Raw genomic sequence first — 18,860 nt, forward strand, 5'->3', positions numbered from 1 at the left:
GGGAAAACTTTTCCACCTCCTGGACCAGTCCCTTTGTAGGTGGCAGCTACGGCCCATAGGCAGCTGGGCCATTCCTGCACTTAGAAAGGCAAGCTACTGGCTGCTGAATAGTCCCAATCATCTGGGTTAACATCCGCAGGGCAAAACCTCGTTTCTCATGAACGTACAGGTGGAATGGCTTAGACACATTGGGTAGCCCAAGAGCAGGAGCAGGGCCTAAGAGCCTTTTTAATTTCTGGAAGGCGATTGGACGTTCAGGAGTCCAATCCAGGGGCAAGCTTTCCTCTCCTTTTAGGGCCTTATTTAAGGGCTTGGTGATGAGGTTGAAATTAAAAATCCAAATCCTGCAAAATCCAGCCATTCCCAAAAATCCTTGTAACTGCCTCCTACCTGTGGGAGTCTTGGCCCTGTTACTAGAGCCTTCCTGTCTCTGAGGAGGCTTCTCTTTCTGGGCTCAAGAAGAAATCCTAGAAAGGTGACCCAGTTTTTACATATCTGGGCTTTTTCTCAAGAAACCTTGTATCCACATTCTGCCAGGTGGTTTAAAGTCTCTACTGTATTGTTTAGTCGATCTTGTTCAGAGTCACCAGTGATTAACAGATCAGTCACGTACTGCAGAAGCACTCCTTTTTCTAGCTGCAAGGCCTACAAGTCATGGGCCAAGGCTTCCCCGAAGAGGGTGGGGGAGTTCTTAAACCCTTGTGGCAACACAGTCCAGCAATATTGCGTCCTCACTAGCAAATCCAGGTCTTGCCATGCAAAGGCAAACGACTCTTGATATTGTAGGTCCAGAGGTGTACAGAAAAAGGTATCCTTCAAATCCAGCGCAGTGTAGTGCTGGGAAGTGCCGGGAATGCCAGTCAATAAGGTATATGGATTAGGTACAGTTGAGTGAATATCCTCCGTAATTTCCTTAATTGCTCGCAAGTCCTGAACAAGCTGGTATTCCTGAGATTCAGGTTTCAAAACCGGCAGAATGAAGGTGTTATATGGTGACTGGCAGGGCCGAATAAGGCCCAAATCCTTGAATTTCTGAATGAAAGTTTGGATGCCTTTCAAGGCCTCCGTTTTGAGGGGGTACTGTCTTTTCCCGGGAGTTCGTGCCCCCTCCTTCAGTTTTATCTTTGTTGGTTCACTGTTCTTGACCCTGCCAGGGCTCTCATCTGCCCAGACGGAGGGATTGACCCAGAATAAGAAAGCAGAATCTTCTAACCTGTTCTCCAGCGTTGTAGTCAGGTCTTCCAGGAGCTTCTGGAGTCGATATACGTTTTCAATCGGAACCTGTAGGTGGAGCTGGTTTGCTTTAGGAACAAAGATTATTTGAGCATGCAGTTTTGAGAGTAAATCCGGGCCCAGCAGAGGTATTGGACAATCAGGCATATATAGAAACTTATGTTGCAGATGTGTGTCTCCTAGTACACATTGTCATGGTTGCAGAAAACGCTCATGTTCTAGTTTGCCAGGTCACCCCAGTGACCTGAAAAGTTTGTTGCAAAAGTCCAGTAATCGTCTCATTTGGAACTGAGTATGTAACGCCAGGATCAAAAAGAAAGTCTGCTTTCATGTTCCGCACTGTCAGTTGTACCCGAGGCTCCTTAGGGGTGATCGCTAAGGTCTGTTTGGGGAACAGAGGAGACCCCGGAACCCATCACTCTTCCTCTGAGCCAGCCGTCCTTTAGGCCATCAGGGTTACTGGTGCTTCCTGACCCTTGGGTTTCCCTCTGTGACGGCACTCCTTCTTCCAATGTCCTTTCTCTTTGCAATAGGCACATTGCTCTCTCTCTCTCTCTCTCTCTCTCTCTCTCTCTCTCTCTCTCTCTCTCTACTGGGGAGCCCAAGCGTTGCCTATTCATATTTCACGGCTCATACCCCTTTATTTGATTTAGAAAAATGGTGGTGGCCTTAGCCTTTTGGTACCCACAGCTATTGTACACCTTGTAGGCAATACCTATAATACAAGCTGGGCATGTGGCATGTCCATGACTCCATCTAACTTTGGGAGTTTATTCTGGATGTCTGGGGTACTCTGGAAGACAAAACTCATACTGATCAAACGAGACTTTTCAGCCACGGGGGGATCAATATCAGTATACTGTCTGTAGGCTTAGTAAATGTTCTCCAAAAACTCTGAGGGGTCCTCATTTGGTTTCTGTTGGACAGACTGCACCATATTTAAGCTCTTTTGTCTCGGCACCGCTTCCCGTAGCCCCTGCATAAGACATGGCCAGGAGTGTTCTCATCTGGACTGATCATTCCCATCCGTGGGGTCTCAGTCTGGTTCCACCAGAGGGATCGCCCCGTCTGGTGTCGGGGTCCCATTAGGGTCTTCCTGGTGCAGCCTCTCAGCTTCTTCTGTGGCCTTGCCTGTCACTAGCCTTTGCTCGTCCGCCGTCAGCTGCATGTGGAGCAGGGCTTGTAAACCTGCCCAGGTGGGGCGGTGGGTGAGAGGAGGCCGAGGAGATCAGATCAGTCATCTTTTTTTTTTTTTTTTGAGCAATATTTTTTAATGTAAAATAAAACTGAGTTATGAGAAAAATGGCCGCAGAATTTTGTTTTTTATTATCTGTGATCCTCCCTCTCAAGCAAAGCCCTGGACTCATTTTCTCCCTCAGTTTGGCGTTATAGTTTGTATTTCCTTCTTTCAGATCAGTCATCTTTTGGAGGCTCTCTCGATAAGAGGGGTTAAGATTCTTCCAATTCATTAAATCTGACGTAGAAAAAGGAGTATGTGCCCAACAATATCTGGCAGATGGTCCCCCAGGACCAACTCTGACAGCCAGAGTTGGATATTGCCCTGCCATGGCCCCTTGGCTCCCTAGCCCTACTCCAAATTGCGTACCTGGTCTGGTAGGAGAGGGGGAGACCATTCCATCAACCCGTCTATTTCAGACATGCCTGGCAGTGGAGGCCGCTCGGAGATCCGGGGTATAGATTTTCAGCGGCCAGGACGTTGAGTTCCTCCCCACCCTTTAGCTCCCCTGGCCTAGAATCAGGGCTTGGGACAGCTGCTGCTTCTGGCACTGAGGCAGTCTGCCTCTGAACCATCAGCTTGTTTCCCTCTTTGCTACATTCCAAATTATGGAAACTCATAAACATCTGTACATAAGGTATGTCATCCCATTTCCCAGCCCTCTGACAGAACAATTCCAGTTGCAAAGTAGTATAATAATTTAATGAACCATTGAGCAGCCAGCATTCCCCAGAATCTAATATATACATTGGCTACGCAGTGTTGCAATAAAACATTCATTTATTTTTGGTCAACAGCTTATAGCCTTAGTTTTGCCAATACTTTGCTTAATTGGCTCCCGGCCAAGACTGAAACCTTAGATCCAATTTTGGAGCTCGATACAGCTGCACTTGACACACACACACACACACACACACACACACACACACACAGATCCAACTATTCCCTGAATCGGATAGACAAAACCAGAAAACCTAGCTTGGATCCAAATACAAAAACCAAAACTGAACCTGGTCAGGCACCAAATTGGGATAGGATGTTATCTTACTCCATATACATGGTCTGTCAACCATCAGACAGTCAGCCAGTGGACTAGAACCAGACACCAGATGTGGCCATAAGACCACCAGATGCCCAAAGGCCAAAACCGGACGTAGTGGCTTTTGCAGTGCGGCAGATGGGCCCCACCTCATGAGGAACAAGGTTGCCAACCACAAGAGCTTCCAGAACCAGAATGAGCCTGCAACCAGAGCCCCTTACTGGTGGGGGTATTATGCCTTGCTGCACATTGCAGCCTCACCTATTGGCACCAGTGGGTCAGCATGACCCCCAAATGGCTCTCAAACAGGAGCCCTGGATGGTGAGTGCAAAATCCTCCAGCTGCGCACACTGGGGCAACCCTGCTTTCCGAACCGGTAAGTAGAGGCAGGAAACAGAGCAAATGCTTATTCTATCCCAACTGACCAGAAAAGGCGTCCGTGACAGGCAGACCCTGGCACAAACACTACCTCAGTGAGTAAAATCGCTCGGCAGCTGCTTCCGAAGGTCAGTCCTGCACCAAGGAATCCGCCCAGTCCCAGGCAGTTCCCAAGACCCTCCGCAAGCCGAAAGACTTACTGGAGGAGCCCCAAGCCTATCCTGGTGGAGTCGCCAGAAACTGAAACTGGAGGTCAACTGAGTCCGGGGCTTGTGCTGCCTGCACCACTCAACCAATAGACTGACACAGGAGTTGGGTCATAGAATAAGCATTTATTATCAGAGCTCTGGTGGTCTGAGAATGCAGCAGTTTAACCCCTCCAAAAACTGCTGTAACATTCTCAGACTAGCCTGGGGTATTTAAGGGAAATCCGGGCCTTCCTCCAGAGGCTGCGTGATGGTGCCGGGGGTCTGCATGGAGCCTTCCCTCTGGCGACGTGGCTCTTCAATGTGGTCATCAACCCAGGAGCAGTGATGACAGTAACCTGGAAAGAATTCTAGGCCATAAAGATTGTGATCAGTAAGCATGGGGTTATTTTTTATTTTTTTAAACTTTTATTTATTTATGTATTTATTATTTTTTTCTTACATTTTTTTACATTTTTTATTAGTTTCAGGTGTACAAAACAAAGTAATACTTAGACATTTGTCATTTATATCCCTCACCCAGTGACAACCCCCCTCCCCCATCTACTACCCCTCTGACATCGCATACAGCCATTACATTTCCACTGTCTCTATTCCTTATGCTGTACTCCACTTCTTGTAATTATATATGTATATAAAATTGTAGTTGACATTCATTACTGTTCAGCTTCAGCTTCAGGTGTACAGTGCAGTGATCAGGAATCTACATCATCCCTGAGGTGGTCTCCCTAATGAGACAAGTGTCCATCGGATACCCTACAACATCTTTACAACATTATAGATTACATTCCTCAAATTGACTTTCGTATCCCTGTGGCAATCGTGTGGTTACCAACTGTGCTTTCTAATCCCCCACCTTCCCCCTTATTCCCACCCCCCCTCCCATGTAGCAAACCTCAGTTTTTCCTCTGTGTCTCTGAGACTGTTTCTGCTTAGTTCATTTATTTATTCTTTTCTTTAGATTCCATATATAAGTGAGATCATATGGTATTTGTCTTTCTCTGTCTGACTTATTTCATTTAACATAATGGTCTCTAGGTCTTGCAGCACTATACACAATAGCCAAGATGTGGAAACAACCGAAATGCCCATCCGTAGACGACTGGATTAAGAAACTGGTACATTTATACAATGGAGTATTACGCGGCCATAAACAAGAATGGAATCTTACCATTTGCAACAATACGGATGGACCTAAACTTTTATTTATTTTAAGTGTGTTTTCCCAGGACCCATCTGCTCCAAGTCGAGTAGTTGTTTTTGTTTGTTTTGTTTTGTTTTAAATTAAAGTTTATTGAGGTGACAATTATTAGTAAAGTTACATAGATTTCAGGTATACAATTCTGTTACATCATCTATAAATCACATTGTGTGTTTACCACCCAGAGTCAGTTCTCCTTCCATCACCATATATTAGACCCTGTTTACCCTCTTCTAGAGCCCCCTCCCCCATTATCGTCTGGTAACCAAAAACTCTATGTCTATGAGTTTTTGTTCCTTCATTTGTTTGTCTTGTTCTTTTGTTGTTTCAGTTTTATATACCACATATCAGTGAAATCATATGGTTCTCGACTTTTTCTGTCGACTTGTTTTGCTTAGCATTATACTCTCAAGATCCATCTAGGTTGTCACAAATGGTCTTATTTCATCTTTTCTTACCACTGAATACTATTCCATTGTGTATATATACAACAACTTCTTTATCCGTTCATCTATAGAAGGACAGTTCGGTTGTTTCCATGTCTTGGCCACTGTAAATAAAACTGCAATGAACATTGGCGCGCACATGTCTTTATGGACAAATGTTTTCAGATTATTTTGGTAGATACCCAGGAGAGGGATTGCTGGTTCATACGGTAATTCTATTCTTAAGTTTTTGAGGAACCTCCACACTGCCTTCCATAACGGCTGCACCAGTCTGCATTCCCACCAACAGTGTATGAGGGTTCCTTTTTCTCCACAGCCTCTCCAACACTTGTTACTATTTGTCTTATTGATGATAGCCATTCTGACAGGGGTGAGGTGATATCTCATTGTGGTTTTTATTTACATTTCTCTGATGATTAGTGGTGTTGAGCAGTTTTCATATGTCTATTTGCCATATTGGGTTATTAATCATAAGTTTCAGGGTAATTTTGTAAAATAGGGAACTGGGTAGAACAGGGGACATTCTAAGCTCAAGCCTCATGGGCATGAACTATTCTTAAGCTCTAGGTCAAGGAAAGGTGAAGCCGGGGACGCAGCAAGGCCTCTACTGTGGGGGTGCTGATCTAATACTAAACTATATGTCAGGGAAAAGTGAGGCCTGTTCTGTGGGGGTCCTAACCAGGCCCTATTTCAAAGAAACATCCTTTCACTGGAAAAAGCTAGACAATTGCTGGCTGTTGTCATTACTACTCTCAGATTTTTCGAGCATATGTATCACTTTTTCCTCCCCAGCATGAGAAGTCATTGGCCCTTTAAGCTGTCCTGTCTCTTAAGCTGCATCTGCGTCCCTTGCACACATTCTGTGACCACAGCACCCTCTTAGGTCTGCAGCTCAGCCCTGAGCACAGCCCTCTCTTGGATGGACATTTGGCTCGTCCTCAATGTGCCCTCCTTCTGCCTCCCACACTTTCCCACCTGGGTGACACCACAAAGGCACGTACGGCCACTTGGAGGGCAGTGAGTGGCACTGGGCGGTTGCTGTGCTGGTCTCTGCACAGGGGGTGTTGCCGCCTTTTCTTCCTGTTTCTTTGGAAATAAAGGGCCGTTGTTTTTACGTAGAAAGAGAAGTGCTTTTCTGAGGACAGTGGCTCTAACCACTGACCCCAGGTTCCCTGCAGCACGTGGGGGACGCTATCCCCTAAGATCACACTGCTAAGGTCCCCAACCTGCAGGGCCACTTCCTGGGTTCTGTCCCAGGGCAGAGCTCGTGGTCCAGACCTTCCGTGTCCTAGAGGTGTTGTGTCATCTGGGCTGGGGAACGTGGACGTCTGGGCAGTTGGGGGTTCAGGCCAAGAATCATAAAGCACATGGCCCTGGTGCCCAAAGGGATGGCAGACACCAAGAGCGTGATTCTCCTCTCCTTGAGCAACACTGACCACTGGGCTGGATCTCCCGGGGTTTGAGATCCAGGTCCGGGGAGAGCCACAGGTCTGAGCCTTGGAAGAGGCTGAGCCCCACCCAGTCCAGGAGGACACGACAGCCGGAGGGGCAGACCCCCCCATCAGACCTTACCTGGCTGACCCAGCACCGTGAGGAAGTCCCTTCCCAATGACTCCAGCCCTGCCCGAGAGCCTGCCTGGTGCTGTGGCCTCAGCAGCCATTCCCTGGGCTGTGACCCTGAGAAGCCTCAGGTCTTTCCCTCCATGCCCCATTCACTTACCCATCTTCTCGTCACAGGGCCGACCCACCCCCTGGGAAGTCATGACGGTATGACTCAATGTTGTCAGGGACAGGGGCTACGAGACCACCTTCCCTATCACAGTGCCTGTGTTCTGTGCCATAAACGGACTCAGGGACACCCATCAGGGTTCAGACAGGAATCCAGCCACCAGCCCAGATCCGTCTGGTTCTTCACAAAGCCAACAGTCCAAGAAGCCCCGCCCACCATTTGGACAACACAACTGTTTGTTTAGTACATTCCCTTCTGTAGACTTAGGGCGTTCAGTTCAGAAATAACCAGAACTAGTTGGGAGTCGGGGGAGGGAGAGAAGGGCAGCCCAGGGTCCCAGGACACAGAGGGACACAGAGACAAGGGCATCGTGCCTGAGCCAGGTTCCGCCTGCCCTGGATGGCATGAGGGGCCCCAACTGAGTGTCCTTCCAACGTGCCACTCACCTCTCTGTGCACCGTCCCCGTAATAACATGAAGTTGTGGGGAGTTTTGTGGTTCCCAGTTTCGCAAGTGAGAAACCGAAGTGTTTGAATGAGGAAATGTGTGGTTTCGGAGCAGTCAGCCTGTTAGGACCAGAAGCCAAGCCAGTAAGTTTCCTCGCCTATATTCTGTCTGTCTATTATGTATCTATCTAAGTGTCTATGTATCTAAGTATCTATGTAATTATCAACCTATTTTTCTGGGTAGCTATGTAACTACCAATCTATGTATCTAAGTATCTATATATGTATCTATGTAAGTATCTATATATCTAAGTATCTAGGTATCTAAATATCTGTACCTATCTCTATATCTATGTATCTAAGTATATGTCTAAGTATGTATTGTATGTATGTATGTACGTATGTATGTATGTATCTATATTTCTATCTATTTATCACCTCTCTATTTATAGTGCTTTATCTGTTTGTTTTGAATTAATACTCTGTGGGTTTCATCTGGACATGGTTATGAAATATCTCACTGGAAATGCCTTCAGAAACCAAGTCCTCTCTGGACCGAAATAGGGAAACTAGAGATGGGTCAGGGAGCAGCCTTCCTCCCTTCCTGTGAGACCACAGAAATGAGCCTCATGACGTGGCCCCTGCCAACGCATCCTACACTCTTCCTGACTGCAGGGTCCTGTCCTCCCATCCCCAAGGAAAGGACAAAGCAGACGGCGAGATGCTGGCCATGTCGTCCAATCCCACGACCCTCCTGGGCCTCAGTGAGTGGGAACATGGGGAGAACCACAGGGTCAGAGGGGGTGGGAGACTGGGTGGGGCCCAGGCCCTGCCTCCATCCAGCCTCTAGTCCGAGACTTTCGGGGCCCTGGAGAGTCAGCCCTGCAGCCCTGCCTACGCTGTGTCACCTTCCCACTAAGCTGACCGTGGAGGGACCAGGGTCTCTAAAATGTCCTGGATACTGGGAAGGGGACAGGCCAGATACAGAAAGGTCGCAGGGTGGGGTCCGGTTGGGAGGTCACTTGGGAACTTGGCTGGAACCCGCTGTGGGGAAAGGAAGCTGCTCACTGGGAGTCACGCTGATGAAGGTGGTGTGGGGATTACGGTGGACAGGGCTTTCCCGGCAGCGCACTGACCTTGACCCCGTTTGAGGGTCACCAGGTGCGGCGTTTTCCTCCCTGGCTTCCCTTGCAGGGCCCTGCCTGGGCCAGAGGATCCACATGCAGACCGGTGAGTCACTTCTGCGCGATTCCCAACCCTCCCACCTCAAGGGCAGCTCATGTGGGTTCCCAGAGGGATCCAACCTCAGTTCCACCCCACGAAGGTCCCTCCTCAGTCTCTCCTGACAGCTGCAAACACCCACAGGACGTCACCACTGACTTCAAGACTCCTGAGAGCCACATATCTGAAACTGGACCCCTGACACTCACCCTCTCAGACCTGATTCATCAGCCCCTCCTCTTGGTGAAGGTCATTGGCCCAGGACTAGACAGCACAGTCCTCCTTGGTCCCCCTTGGCTCACCCCCATATTTATTCCATCACAGAACCCCACGTGTCCTCACATGTGCCCATGTCCCCCTGGGTGCCGTCTCCCCAGTCTGAGCTCCAGCAGCTCTCGCCCCCACAGCAGCTACTGGGGCCTCCAGGGGCCTCTTCCTGCCGGCTCTGCCCCGTTCTCTCCTGCAGGTGAACTTAGACAACTCCAACCTGATGATTTTACTTCCCAGCTGAAACCATCCACTGCTTGAATTTAGGCTGCATCAGATCCCTTATCAAAGTATTTCCTCTGGTTCTGTCTGGGGCCATGTCCTGCCCTGCTCTGTCTTGTGTGCTTATCACCACACATGCTTTGGTTTTCTTTCCGTTTCTGAAACATGCTGTACTCGCCACGCACTCAGGACCATCTCACACGCTGAGTTCTCCACCCACATCCCAGCTTCCCTGATCTGCTCAGCCGAGCTACTTGCTATTATACTTGTCCATCACATCTCAGCTCAGACGCCTGTTCCCCAAGGGTCTCCCCAACTCCTCAGATGGGGAAGAGTCTCCTTATTATGTGCTCTCCTTATACCTCAGGGCACTTATCACAGCACTGTCTGCATCAAGGCCTCTCTCATCACTCCCTGTTATCCACCAACATCGCTGCATAGAATAGAGAGTGTCTGGCATCTTATTTCTCTCGTGCGTGGACATGCAGCCTCTGAGGAGTTTGGCCAGAGACAGGGTGGCAGCCCCAGTGTGTCACCTGGGTTGCAGGCTTTCTCATTCTGCTCCACAACTTTAGTTCATGGCCACCAGCACTAAGGTCACCTCCTGATGCAACATGGCAGCCAGAGCTCCAACCATTTTATGTTTGCAGGCTGGGTGGCAAAGAAGGGCAGAAATACGAAAGGGGCCTCCAGACTTAATTACCAACCTTTAAGCTGCCCTCCTGGGAACCTCACCAACAGGGCTCCTTCCATCTCACGGGCAGACATCGTCACATGGCTGCACAGAACTAGTCCTGGGGGGCAGGGGGCAGGTGTCGTTTTTTGTTCCCTGAGGCACTGGGCCTGGCTCTAAAGTGATGGTCTGACTCAAATGATGATGTTAGTGCAGATGTGGAGTCAACGGCAGTCTCGGCCTTGTTTCCCTCCTGTCCCTACAGGGAAGGAAAGGCTATTTCCTCAGAACGCACCTGAGGTCCTGCTCTGCTTCCTCCCAGGGCTCCTGCCCCCACCCTCCATCACAGCCGAGCCAGGCCCTGAGGTCCCCCGCGGGCGGCCTGTGACCATCCTGTGCCAGGGCCCTGCTGGGGCTCACACATTCCGCCTGGAGCAGACGGAGAACAGATCTACATACATGGAGCAGAAAATCACGTCTCAACATGGATCCCCGGGAACGGAGGCCCAATTCCTCATCCGTGCAGTGAGTGACGTCACTGCTGGGCCTTATCGCTGTGCCTATAGGAAAGGGTCCCGCTGGACTGAGCGCAGTGAGGCCCTGGAACTGGTGCTGACAAATGAGGAAGTCCCCACTCTGCCCTCAGGTTTGTCCCAGGTCCCTGGGCGCTGTCCCCAGCTGTGTCCTCTGTCCACAGGCTCCCTGCCCTCCTGGAACCCCCAGCCCTCTGGGTCCCCTGCCCGTCTGCACACGTGTCCCTCGGCCTTCACACCAGGCTCAGGGCCCTGGAGTTCTGGCCCCATCTGGACACCATGATGGCCTGGACACTCAGCCCAGCTTCGGGGTGGGCAGGGAGCTGGCCCTGCTAGGCTGGGTGTGGAGTGGGCTTCCAGAGATCAGGTGGGGACAGACCCCCTTCAAGGGAACATGTGTCCTTTTGCTCGGGATGGTGTTAAACCCTCCTTTCCACTTTGTGGGAGGCCTAGGCCACATGTCCCCTGCAGTGTGGTCCATCGTTAATTGGTCAAGTCGCATGGTCCAGGGCCATCTGACCAGGGTAGGACAGTGCTTTCGGGCCCCTTTGGGCTGCGGCTGCCCTTCCCTGTGTGTGGTCAGCCCCTGAGATGTCTCCTGGAGTCAGGGTTCAGTGAAGAGGGTGACACCCCTTATGGAAGCATGAAGGGAGGGAGAACTTCCTTTAACACTGAGTATCTTCTCTCCCTTTTTTATTTATTCTGCTGTAACTCAGGCATACCTTGGGTCAGTGCACAGTGTCCATCGTGGCCCTCATCGTCCAGGCCTGGGGAGTGTCTGCCTAGTTTATGCTGACCCTGTGATTGACCTGGGGCACTGTGGGTACATTATCCTGCTAGGTGGGGTCAGCCTCTGGGACCCTCTGACCCTGTGGCCAGGTGAGATGGCTGCCACCCGTCCTGTTTGCCCATGGACCAGGGACCAGCTGCTTGGTGCTAATGTAACAGGGGGCGTGGGGTGTTCTGAGGGGTGTCCCGACCCCCAGCCAAGTAGAAGCAGAGAGAGTGCCATCCCTGTGCTCCCACGTCTCCTGGTCTGCTATTCTGGGAGTCCAGACGGCGTCATGTATACTGAGCGGTGGAGAGAAAGAGGCCAGGTGTGGATGCTGCAGGAGGTGAGGGGCCAGAAACAGCTGAACTGACCAGGGAACTCAGGCTCAGCCCTTCTCCTGCCCCCTTCACAGGGTCCCTTCAGCTCCCCACACTGAGCCTCCTCCTGGGCTGGGGAGTAGAGACCTCTCAGTCTAAGTGTCCACACCTAGGGACTCAGCTGTGGAGTGGGCAGTGTGGTGGCAGTGGGGCAGGGGTCCTGTTTCTCTCTGTGGTTGAGTGGACATTCAGCGGACAATGAAATCTTGCATCCTCCTACAGCAGAAGGCCTGTTCATTTCTGGGGGGTGATTTCAGAGACAAGAGAGGGGAGACTCGCCCTGGATCCCTGAACAAGTTTGATCAAGGCAGGTCTAAATTTTCCTACTGTGTGCGGCCCTGGAATCCTCTACTTGACTGTTGGTGGGACCCGGGGTTGTGGACTCAGGGTTCTCGGGGTGGGGGAGGAGTAGAGGGATTCAGGGGAGCAGGGGCCTGCTTGGGGCTCAGGAGGCAGGTCAGCCTGAGAATGGGGGGAAGGCGAGGCTGAATGAGACATCCATCCACTCTTTCTGACTCCTAGGAGGCCCCGGTGAAGTCACACCCCTGCCCACAGAAGTGGGCTCTCAGACAGGTAAGTCACCTGGGAGTGTGTCCAGGGGGAGCGCTGGGCAGGACAGGCTCTGTGCCCAAAGGACAAGGAGCTCCTATCTCATAGGACCAGGGCTGGGCTGGGTCCTGTCCTCCTGGTAGTGACTCCTGTCCTCTGCTTCCAGCCCCTGCCTCCCGGAATTACATGGCGGGGAACTGTATCCGCCTCGGCCTGGCCGGTGTGGTCTTGCTGATCCTGGTGGCGATTCTGGCAGAAACTGGGCTCAGCCAGTGCACGTCCCCACACTGAACGCAGGAGGGCGCCTGCCAGAGAGATTAGACCCCAGCGTCCCAGGAGGGACCTCCCCAGGGCTCCAAGACTCACACCTGTCACCCGCCTTACCCAGGGGCTCAAACTGCACCTGCCCTGGGCCTCCCTGCACCCACTTCTTCCCTTCCTGGAATGGTCTCTGCCTGCCTTCATCTGTGGTCTCCTCGGTTCCCAGTGTCTTCGATCAAAACTCCAGGGAAGGAAACACAAACAAAAGCCACAGTGAGATATCACCTCACACTCATCAGGATGAATGTGGCAAGGAATTGGAGGAATCGGAACCCGTGTGCCCTGCTGGTTGGACTGCACGATGGTGAAGCCACCGGAAGGTGATGTGGCAGCTCCTGGAAACCTGCGCCCAGGATCAACACACAACTCAGCGAAGGAATGGTCCACACTCGAAGAAATGCCAGCAGAACCTGACGTCTGTGCTCTCACGCCCACAGCAGCAGTAGTCACGATAGCCAGTGTCATCACCAGGCTCCTCAACGTGGGGACGGAAGCAGATGCTCAGTGTCAGAGTGATGCCACCTGGGAAGGACGGCCCGGCAGGGGTGGCTTTGAGTACAAGGGAGGGGCCACATGTCACGGAATGCGGGGCCTCTAGACACTGGAAAGACAAGGACAGACTCTCCCCTCAAGTCCCCAGGAAGGAGCACAGCCCTGCAGACACCTGGATTTCAGCCCAGTGGGCCTGGTTCGGACTCTGACCTCCAGAATCGTAAGAGAATAAAGCGTGTTGTGAGCCATCACGCTTGTGCTAATCTGTCACAGCAGAGCAGGGGGCTCATACGCCTGGCATCCGACACTCCATGGTCTCAGGAGGCCCTGCAGGGAAAATAGACTTGGTCAGGCTCCCTCCCAGCCAGTTGCTGGCCTGACCTGGCTACCTGCCAGTCCGATGAGATGGAAAGCTGTGCAGGCCCCGTCCATCTTGCAGACATACTGTAAGTATCCTTGTGTAAGCACCCTGGCTGTGAGCCACCTTTGTCTCTGGATGGTATAAAGGGGGCTGGCTGTTTCATGAGGGGGGCTGCTGAGACAGGACGGGGGCTGCTGGCTGCATCCTGTGATGGGGCTGATTGTGCCCAATAAGCCTGAGTAAAGTATGTCTGCTTTGCCTTCGGTTCCACGCATCTTCTTCTAGCTCCCAGAGCCGCGGACCCCTCACCCACTTGGACACCTGGCACAGCGGGCAGGGTCCTGGCCGGATAAGAGAGCTGTCCGTCCCGGGACAAGAGAACATATGGCCCCCACAGAGTGTGCGGTATCCAGTGGCTGCTGTTCTCAGGAGCCGGGCCCCCGTGGAGGGGTGGGAAGATATGGATGATTCTCCAGTCAGCATAGAAAAGGCCTGAGAGGTTTTTACTGAGCTGTTCCTGGAACAGGCGAAAGTCACTGCCGGCCATGTGGCTGGACGTTCCTCACTGCACTGCGTAGCACCGAAGAGGAAGTGCTCTCTGAAGCAGCCTGAATGGGGACCTGCAGTCTCAAGAGGCCCAAGTCCGTCAGCTCGAGGGGGACCTCCATGGTGGGGGGTCTGAAACAGATGCTCCCCCGAGTTCCTGACGGAAGACGTTGGGGAGCCTGAAGACATCCCACACCCCTGTGTTTGGCAGCAAAATGTAAAATATGAACAAACTTTGGGGCCCAGGGGCGTTGCTGCGGGCCTCCCAGCAGTGACTGAGTTTACAACTTACACTCCCTATACGCCCACGTTGTTGTCAGACTTGGGAAAGCAGTGCCGGCAACACCCTGGAGAGCCAATGCCGCCTTGGCTGCTGTGCTTGTGGGACAAGGGAGCGACAGCATTCTCTGTTCCCCAGGCAAAATGGAAAAGCTAACCTCTGTGATGGTACCTCCGTCCCTATGGCAGCGACCTGTGTTCCTCCAGGAATTCATGAGACCGCTGGAGGCCAGCTCCTTCCAGTTTGACTAGGGGGTGGCCAAGGTACCCAGTCAAAGGGAACGAGCAGGGACCGGAGGCCCCACGTGGAACTGTCCATACATTGGTCCCCTTCTAATGTGTAGAGGGTTTTGGCCCCGGTTGACACCAGCACAGACTGCAGTCTTGTTTATGGGAACCCAGAACTCTTCCCCGGACCAGCAATCTGCAATGATGGCTATGGGAGAAAGACTGTGATGGTAAAAGATGTTTCCTTACCACCGGGTATAGGAAGGCTTCCCCTCCAGACCCACACGGTATATGTCTCCCCCGTCCCGGAACATATTCCAGGGGTGGAGGTGCTGCAGGGCCTCAGCTTGCACACCTGTCAGAGAGTTCTGCCTCTGGATCCGGGTGGTGAAAGCAGTGACATGTGGGCATGCTCATAATCCCGCTCAAGTGTTGCCACAGCCCCGGCGAGTGGTTACGGTGAGACAGTACCGCCTGCTGGAGGAAGAGGAGGAGGTTGGCGGCACAATATTAGAGCTGGAGAAGGCACATATTGTGAGACCCATGTGCAGTCCCTTTATCTCCCCGGTATGGGCAGTGAAGAAACCTCACGGGACCTGGCGAATGACTGTGGACCATAGGGAACTGAACAAGGTGGGGCCACCTTTGCACGCGGCAGTGCATCCCATTTATGATTTGATGGACCGCTTGACGGTATGCCTGGGAACGTACCACTATCTGTAGTGGATCTGGTGAATGCCTTCTTCTCTTGACATTGCGCCTGAGAGTGAGGAGCAGGTTGCCTTTACTGGGGACAGGCGTCAATGGCCCTTTGGCATCCTCCCACAGGGACACGTGCACAGCCCCACTATTTGCCGTGGACTCATGGCCCAGGACTTGGCACAGTGGGATCACCCGTCCTCTGCGATCTTGTTTCACTATGTTGATGACATGTTACTAACATCTGATTCTTTCAGATTTGGAGCAAGCAGCTCCCTCTCTCTGCCACCTGAAGTCATGTGGCTGAGTGGTGAATGAGGAAAAGTTCCAGGGCCCTGGCTTATCTGCCAAGGTTTGGGTGTTGTGTGGTCGGGTAAGACAAAGGTCATGCCAGAAGCTGTTATTGATAAAATACAGGCATTTCCCCGACTGACCAACGTCTCCCAACTACAAGTGTATTTGGGTCTGCTGGGGTATTGGTGGGTGTTTATACCCCATTAAGCACAGATGGCAAGAGACTTATATTCCATGGTGAAGAAGAGGGCCCCATGGGATTGGACAGAAGCAATAGAACAAGCATTTGTTGCCACAAAAAGGGCAGTGCAGCAGGCAGTCTCTGTAAGTGGTAGACCCAGTTCGCCCATTTTAACTCGATGTTTACGTAACCCAAGAGGGGTACAGTTGGGCCTCTGGCAATGGCAGGAGCATCTCTGATCACCAGTGGGGTTCTGGTCCTAACTGTGGAAAGGAGCAGAAGTTCGCTACTCCCTAATAAACAGTTGGCCGCTGTATACGCAGCTTTGGTGGCCACAGAAGCCACCACAGGAACGGCGCAGGTGTTGGTTCGTACAACCTAACCTGTTCAAGGTTAGGTCCGTACATGGACCCAGGGGCCCAAAACGGATGGCACAGACCATCACCCTCGCCAAGTGGGGAGCCTACTTGGAGCAATGTAGCACCCTTAGTTCAAGCCCTTTGAGCAGAGAGCTACAACAGGTCCTAGGGCCTGTGGAGCTTGTAGCCCAGCTGAGCCAAGAGCTCTGCCTAGAGGGGAGGACTTGGAGCCCTCGCCCTACAGAGGAGGACAGCCCCCAGTTCCTGAAGATGCCTGGTTTACCTATGGTTCTAGCCAAGGAGCTGCAGCCATTTGGACAGCTATTGGTGTGCAGCCCAAAACAAACACCATTTGGTTTGATACTGGGATGGGCCAGAGTAGCCAGTGGGCTGAGCTATGAGCTGTGTGGATGATAATCAGCCATGAGCCTGGGCCCCTAGTTATTTGTACTGACAGCTGGGTGGTTTTCCGGGGCCTAACGTTGTGGCTCCCTACATGGAAACACCAAAACTGGTTGGTAGGACACCGTCCACTGTGGGGTCAAGCCATGTGGCAGGACCTCTGGGACCTAGGGCAGGGAAAGGAGGTGACCCTAATGCATGTCACAGGTCACTCCCCCTTAGTGTCCCCAGGTAATAATGAAGCAGATGGCCTAGCACAGGTCCGGTGGTTAGAATGGGTCCCATGACAGATGTGGCCCATTGGCTGCATAGGAAATTGCAGCATGCTGGAAGCTGAACCATGTGGCAGGTGAGCAGATGGTGGGGTCTGCCCTTAAAATGGCAAGAGATAGCTGATGCCTGCTACAACTGTGTCATCTGTGCCCAGGACAGCCCCCAACAGCAAAAACTCCCTTGAGAAACACAGCAGTTTACGCGAGGGAAGGTGCCCCTCACTCATTGGCAAGTAGATTATATAGGACCTCTACCCAAAGCCTGGAATGCACTTATACGTTCACAGCAGTAGACACTGCTACAGGGTTATTGTTTGCTTGGCCGTGTTTGGTTGCCAATCGGTGACATACGGCAGCTGCTCTAACACAGCTGTCTGCCCTGTACGGGAGCCCCCAGGTCATCGAAAGTGACAGGGGTACTCACTTTACGGGGCAAGCAGTGCAGTGATGGGCTGCCAGGATGGACATACAATGGTTGTCCCATACCCCGTACAATCCACAACCCGTCCCCTTGAAGTAGTGTTCTAGGTTTCTTTGGATAAATACCCTGAAGTGGAATACTGGGTCCTTCATTGTCTTTTCTTATAGCCTGTGTTTTAAAGTCTGTTTCGTCTAGTATAAGTAATGTTACCCCAGCTTTTTTTGTTTTTCTAATTTCCATTTTCATGAAATATCATTTTCCTTTTTTAAATTTAAATTTATTGAGGTGACAATGGTTAGTAAAATTACATATGTTTCAAGTGTACAACTTTGTAATACATTGTCTATGTATCACATTGCGTGTTCACCACTCAGAGTCAGTTCTACTTCCATAACCATATATTTGACCCTGTTTACCCTCATCTACCAAAATATCATTTTCAAACCTTTTATTTTCTGTGTGTCTTTTACTTTCAATGTGTCTTTTACTCTCAATCTGAAGTGAGTCTCTTGTTGGCAGCATATGTAAGGGATTTGTTTTCTTTTTTAAAATTAATTTCAGGTGTACCAAACAATGTAATAGACATTTACACCCCTCACAATGTGATAACCCCCTCCCCCAGTCTACTACCCCTCTGACATCGTATATAGCTGTTACAATTCCATTGACTCTATTCTCTATGCTGTATTCCACATCCTATAACTACATATGTATATTTATAATACATATAAATATTTATTATAATAAGTATAAATATTTATTATAAATATAATTACATACATTTAATTATAGTTAACATTCAATATTATTCAGCTTCAGCTTCTCGTGTACAGGACAATGGTCAGGAGTCTACAAATGTTTTGTAGGGTTTTGTTTTCTTATCCATTCAGCCCTCCTGTCTTTTGGTTTGAGCATTAATCCATTTACATGGAAAGCAATTGTTCATATACATGTGGTTATTGCCATTTTATTATTCATAATTTTGAGGTTTTTTTCCGTCTTAAAGAAGTCCCTCTAACATTCCTTATAATATTGTTTTGGTGGTGATGAGCTCCTTTAGCTTTTTCTTTTCTGGGAAGCTCTTTAAAGATCTGTCCTTCGATTTTCAATGATAACCTTACTGGATAGAGTAGTCTTGGTTGCAGGTCGTTGCTTTTCATCACTTTGAATATTTCCTGCCAATCCCTTCTGGCCTCCAAAGTTTCTGTTGAGAAATCAGCTGACAATCTTATGGGAGCTCCCTTATAAATTACTAATTGCGTTTCTTTTGCTGCTTTTAGGATTCTCTCTTTGTCTTTAACCTTTGCCATTTTAATTATAATGTACCCAGGTGTGGTCCTGTTTGGGTTTATCTTGTTTGGGACTCTCTGAGCTTCCTGGACTTGAATGTCTATTTCCTTTGCAAGGTTAGGAAAGTTTTCAGTCATTATTTCTTCAAATAGGTTCTCAATCCCTTGCTCTCCCTTCTTCTTCTGGT

The 18,860-nt window shown here is 50.5% G+C and overlaps 1 protein-coding gene and 1 long non-coding RNA gene across 4 annotated transcripts; one reads left to right on the plus strand and one right to left on the minus strand.

The window, feature by feature from the left end:
* Nucleotides 1–4,199: 4,199 nt before the first annotated feature.
* LOC148757485 (uncharacterized) lies at nt 4,200–7,594 on the minus strand. The gene is made up of 2 exons (XR_016021980.1): nt 7,461–7,594; nt 4,200–4,443 (listed from the first exon to the last, which is right to left on the minus strand). It is a non-coding gene; the product is annotated as an uncharacterized LOC148757485 (long non-coding RNA).
* A 336-nt stretch (nt 7,595–7,930) lies between these two features.
* LOC148757486 (leukocyte-associated immunoglobulin-like receptor 2) lies at nt 7,931–17,834 on the plus strand. Of its 3 annotated transcripts, none has more exons than XM_088800017.1 (4): nt 7,931–8,058; nt 8,590–10,943; nt 12,502–12,552; nt 12,695–17,834. In XM_088800017.1, the coding sequence occupies exons 2-4, from the start codon at nt 10,496–10,498 to the stop codon at nt 12,817–12,819; spliced, it is 624 nt and encodes a 207-aa protein (XP_088656143.1). In that variant the 5' UTR covers nt 7,931–8,058; nt 8,590–10,495; the 3' UTR covers nt 12,820–17,834. The 3 variants fall into 3 exon arrangements, 2 of the variants coding, with proteins under 2 accessions (XP_088656143.1, XP_088656142.1); XR_016021979.1 differs by lacking the exon at nt 7,931–8,058 and having other exon boundaries at nt 8,126–10,943; nt 12,695–13,787; nt 13,988–17,834; XM_088800016.1 differs by lacking the exon at nt 7,931–8,058 and having other exon boundaries at nt 8,126–10,943.
* The last annotated feature ends 1,026 nt before the right edge of the window (nt 17,835–18,860 follow it).

The sequence above is a fragment of the Rhinolophus sinicus genome, chromosome 8 (genome assembly GCF_057876585.1).
Source record: "Rhinolophus sinicus isolate RSI-liver-muscle chromosome 8, RSI-T2T, whole genome shotgun sequence".
Classification (NCBI taxonomy): domain Eukaryota; kingdom Metazoa; phylum Chordata; class Mammalia; order Chiroptera; family Rhinolophidae; genus Rhinolophus; species Rhinolophus sinicus.

Coding starts and splice junctions, on each gene's coding strand:
- LOC148757486 (XM_088800017.1), top strand. CDS start 10,496: ATGATGATGTTAGTGCAGATGTGGAGTCAACGGCAGTCTCGGCCTTGT. Junction 10,944..12,501: donor AGTCCCCACTCTGCCCTCAG/GTTTGTCCCAGG, acceptor TCTGACTCCTAG/GAGGCCCCGGTGAAGTCACA. Junction 12,553..12,694: donor AGAAGTGGGCTCTCAGACAG/GTAAGTCACCTG, acceptor CTCTGCTTCCAG/CCCCTGCCTCCCGGAATTAC.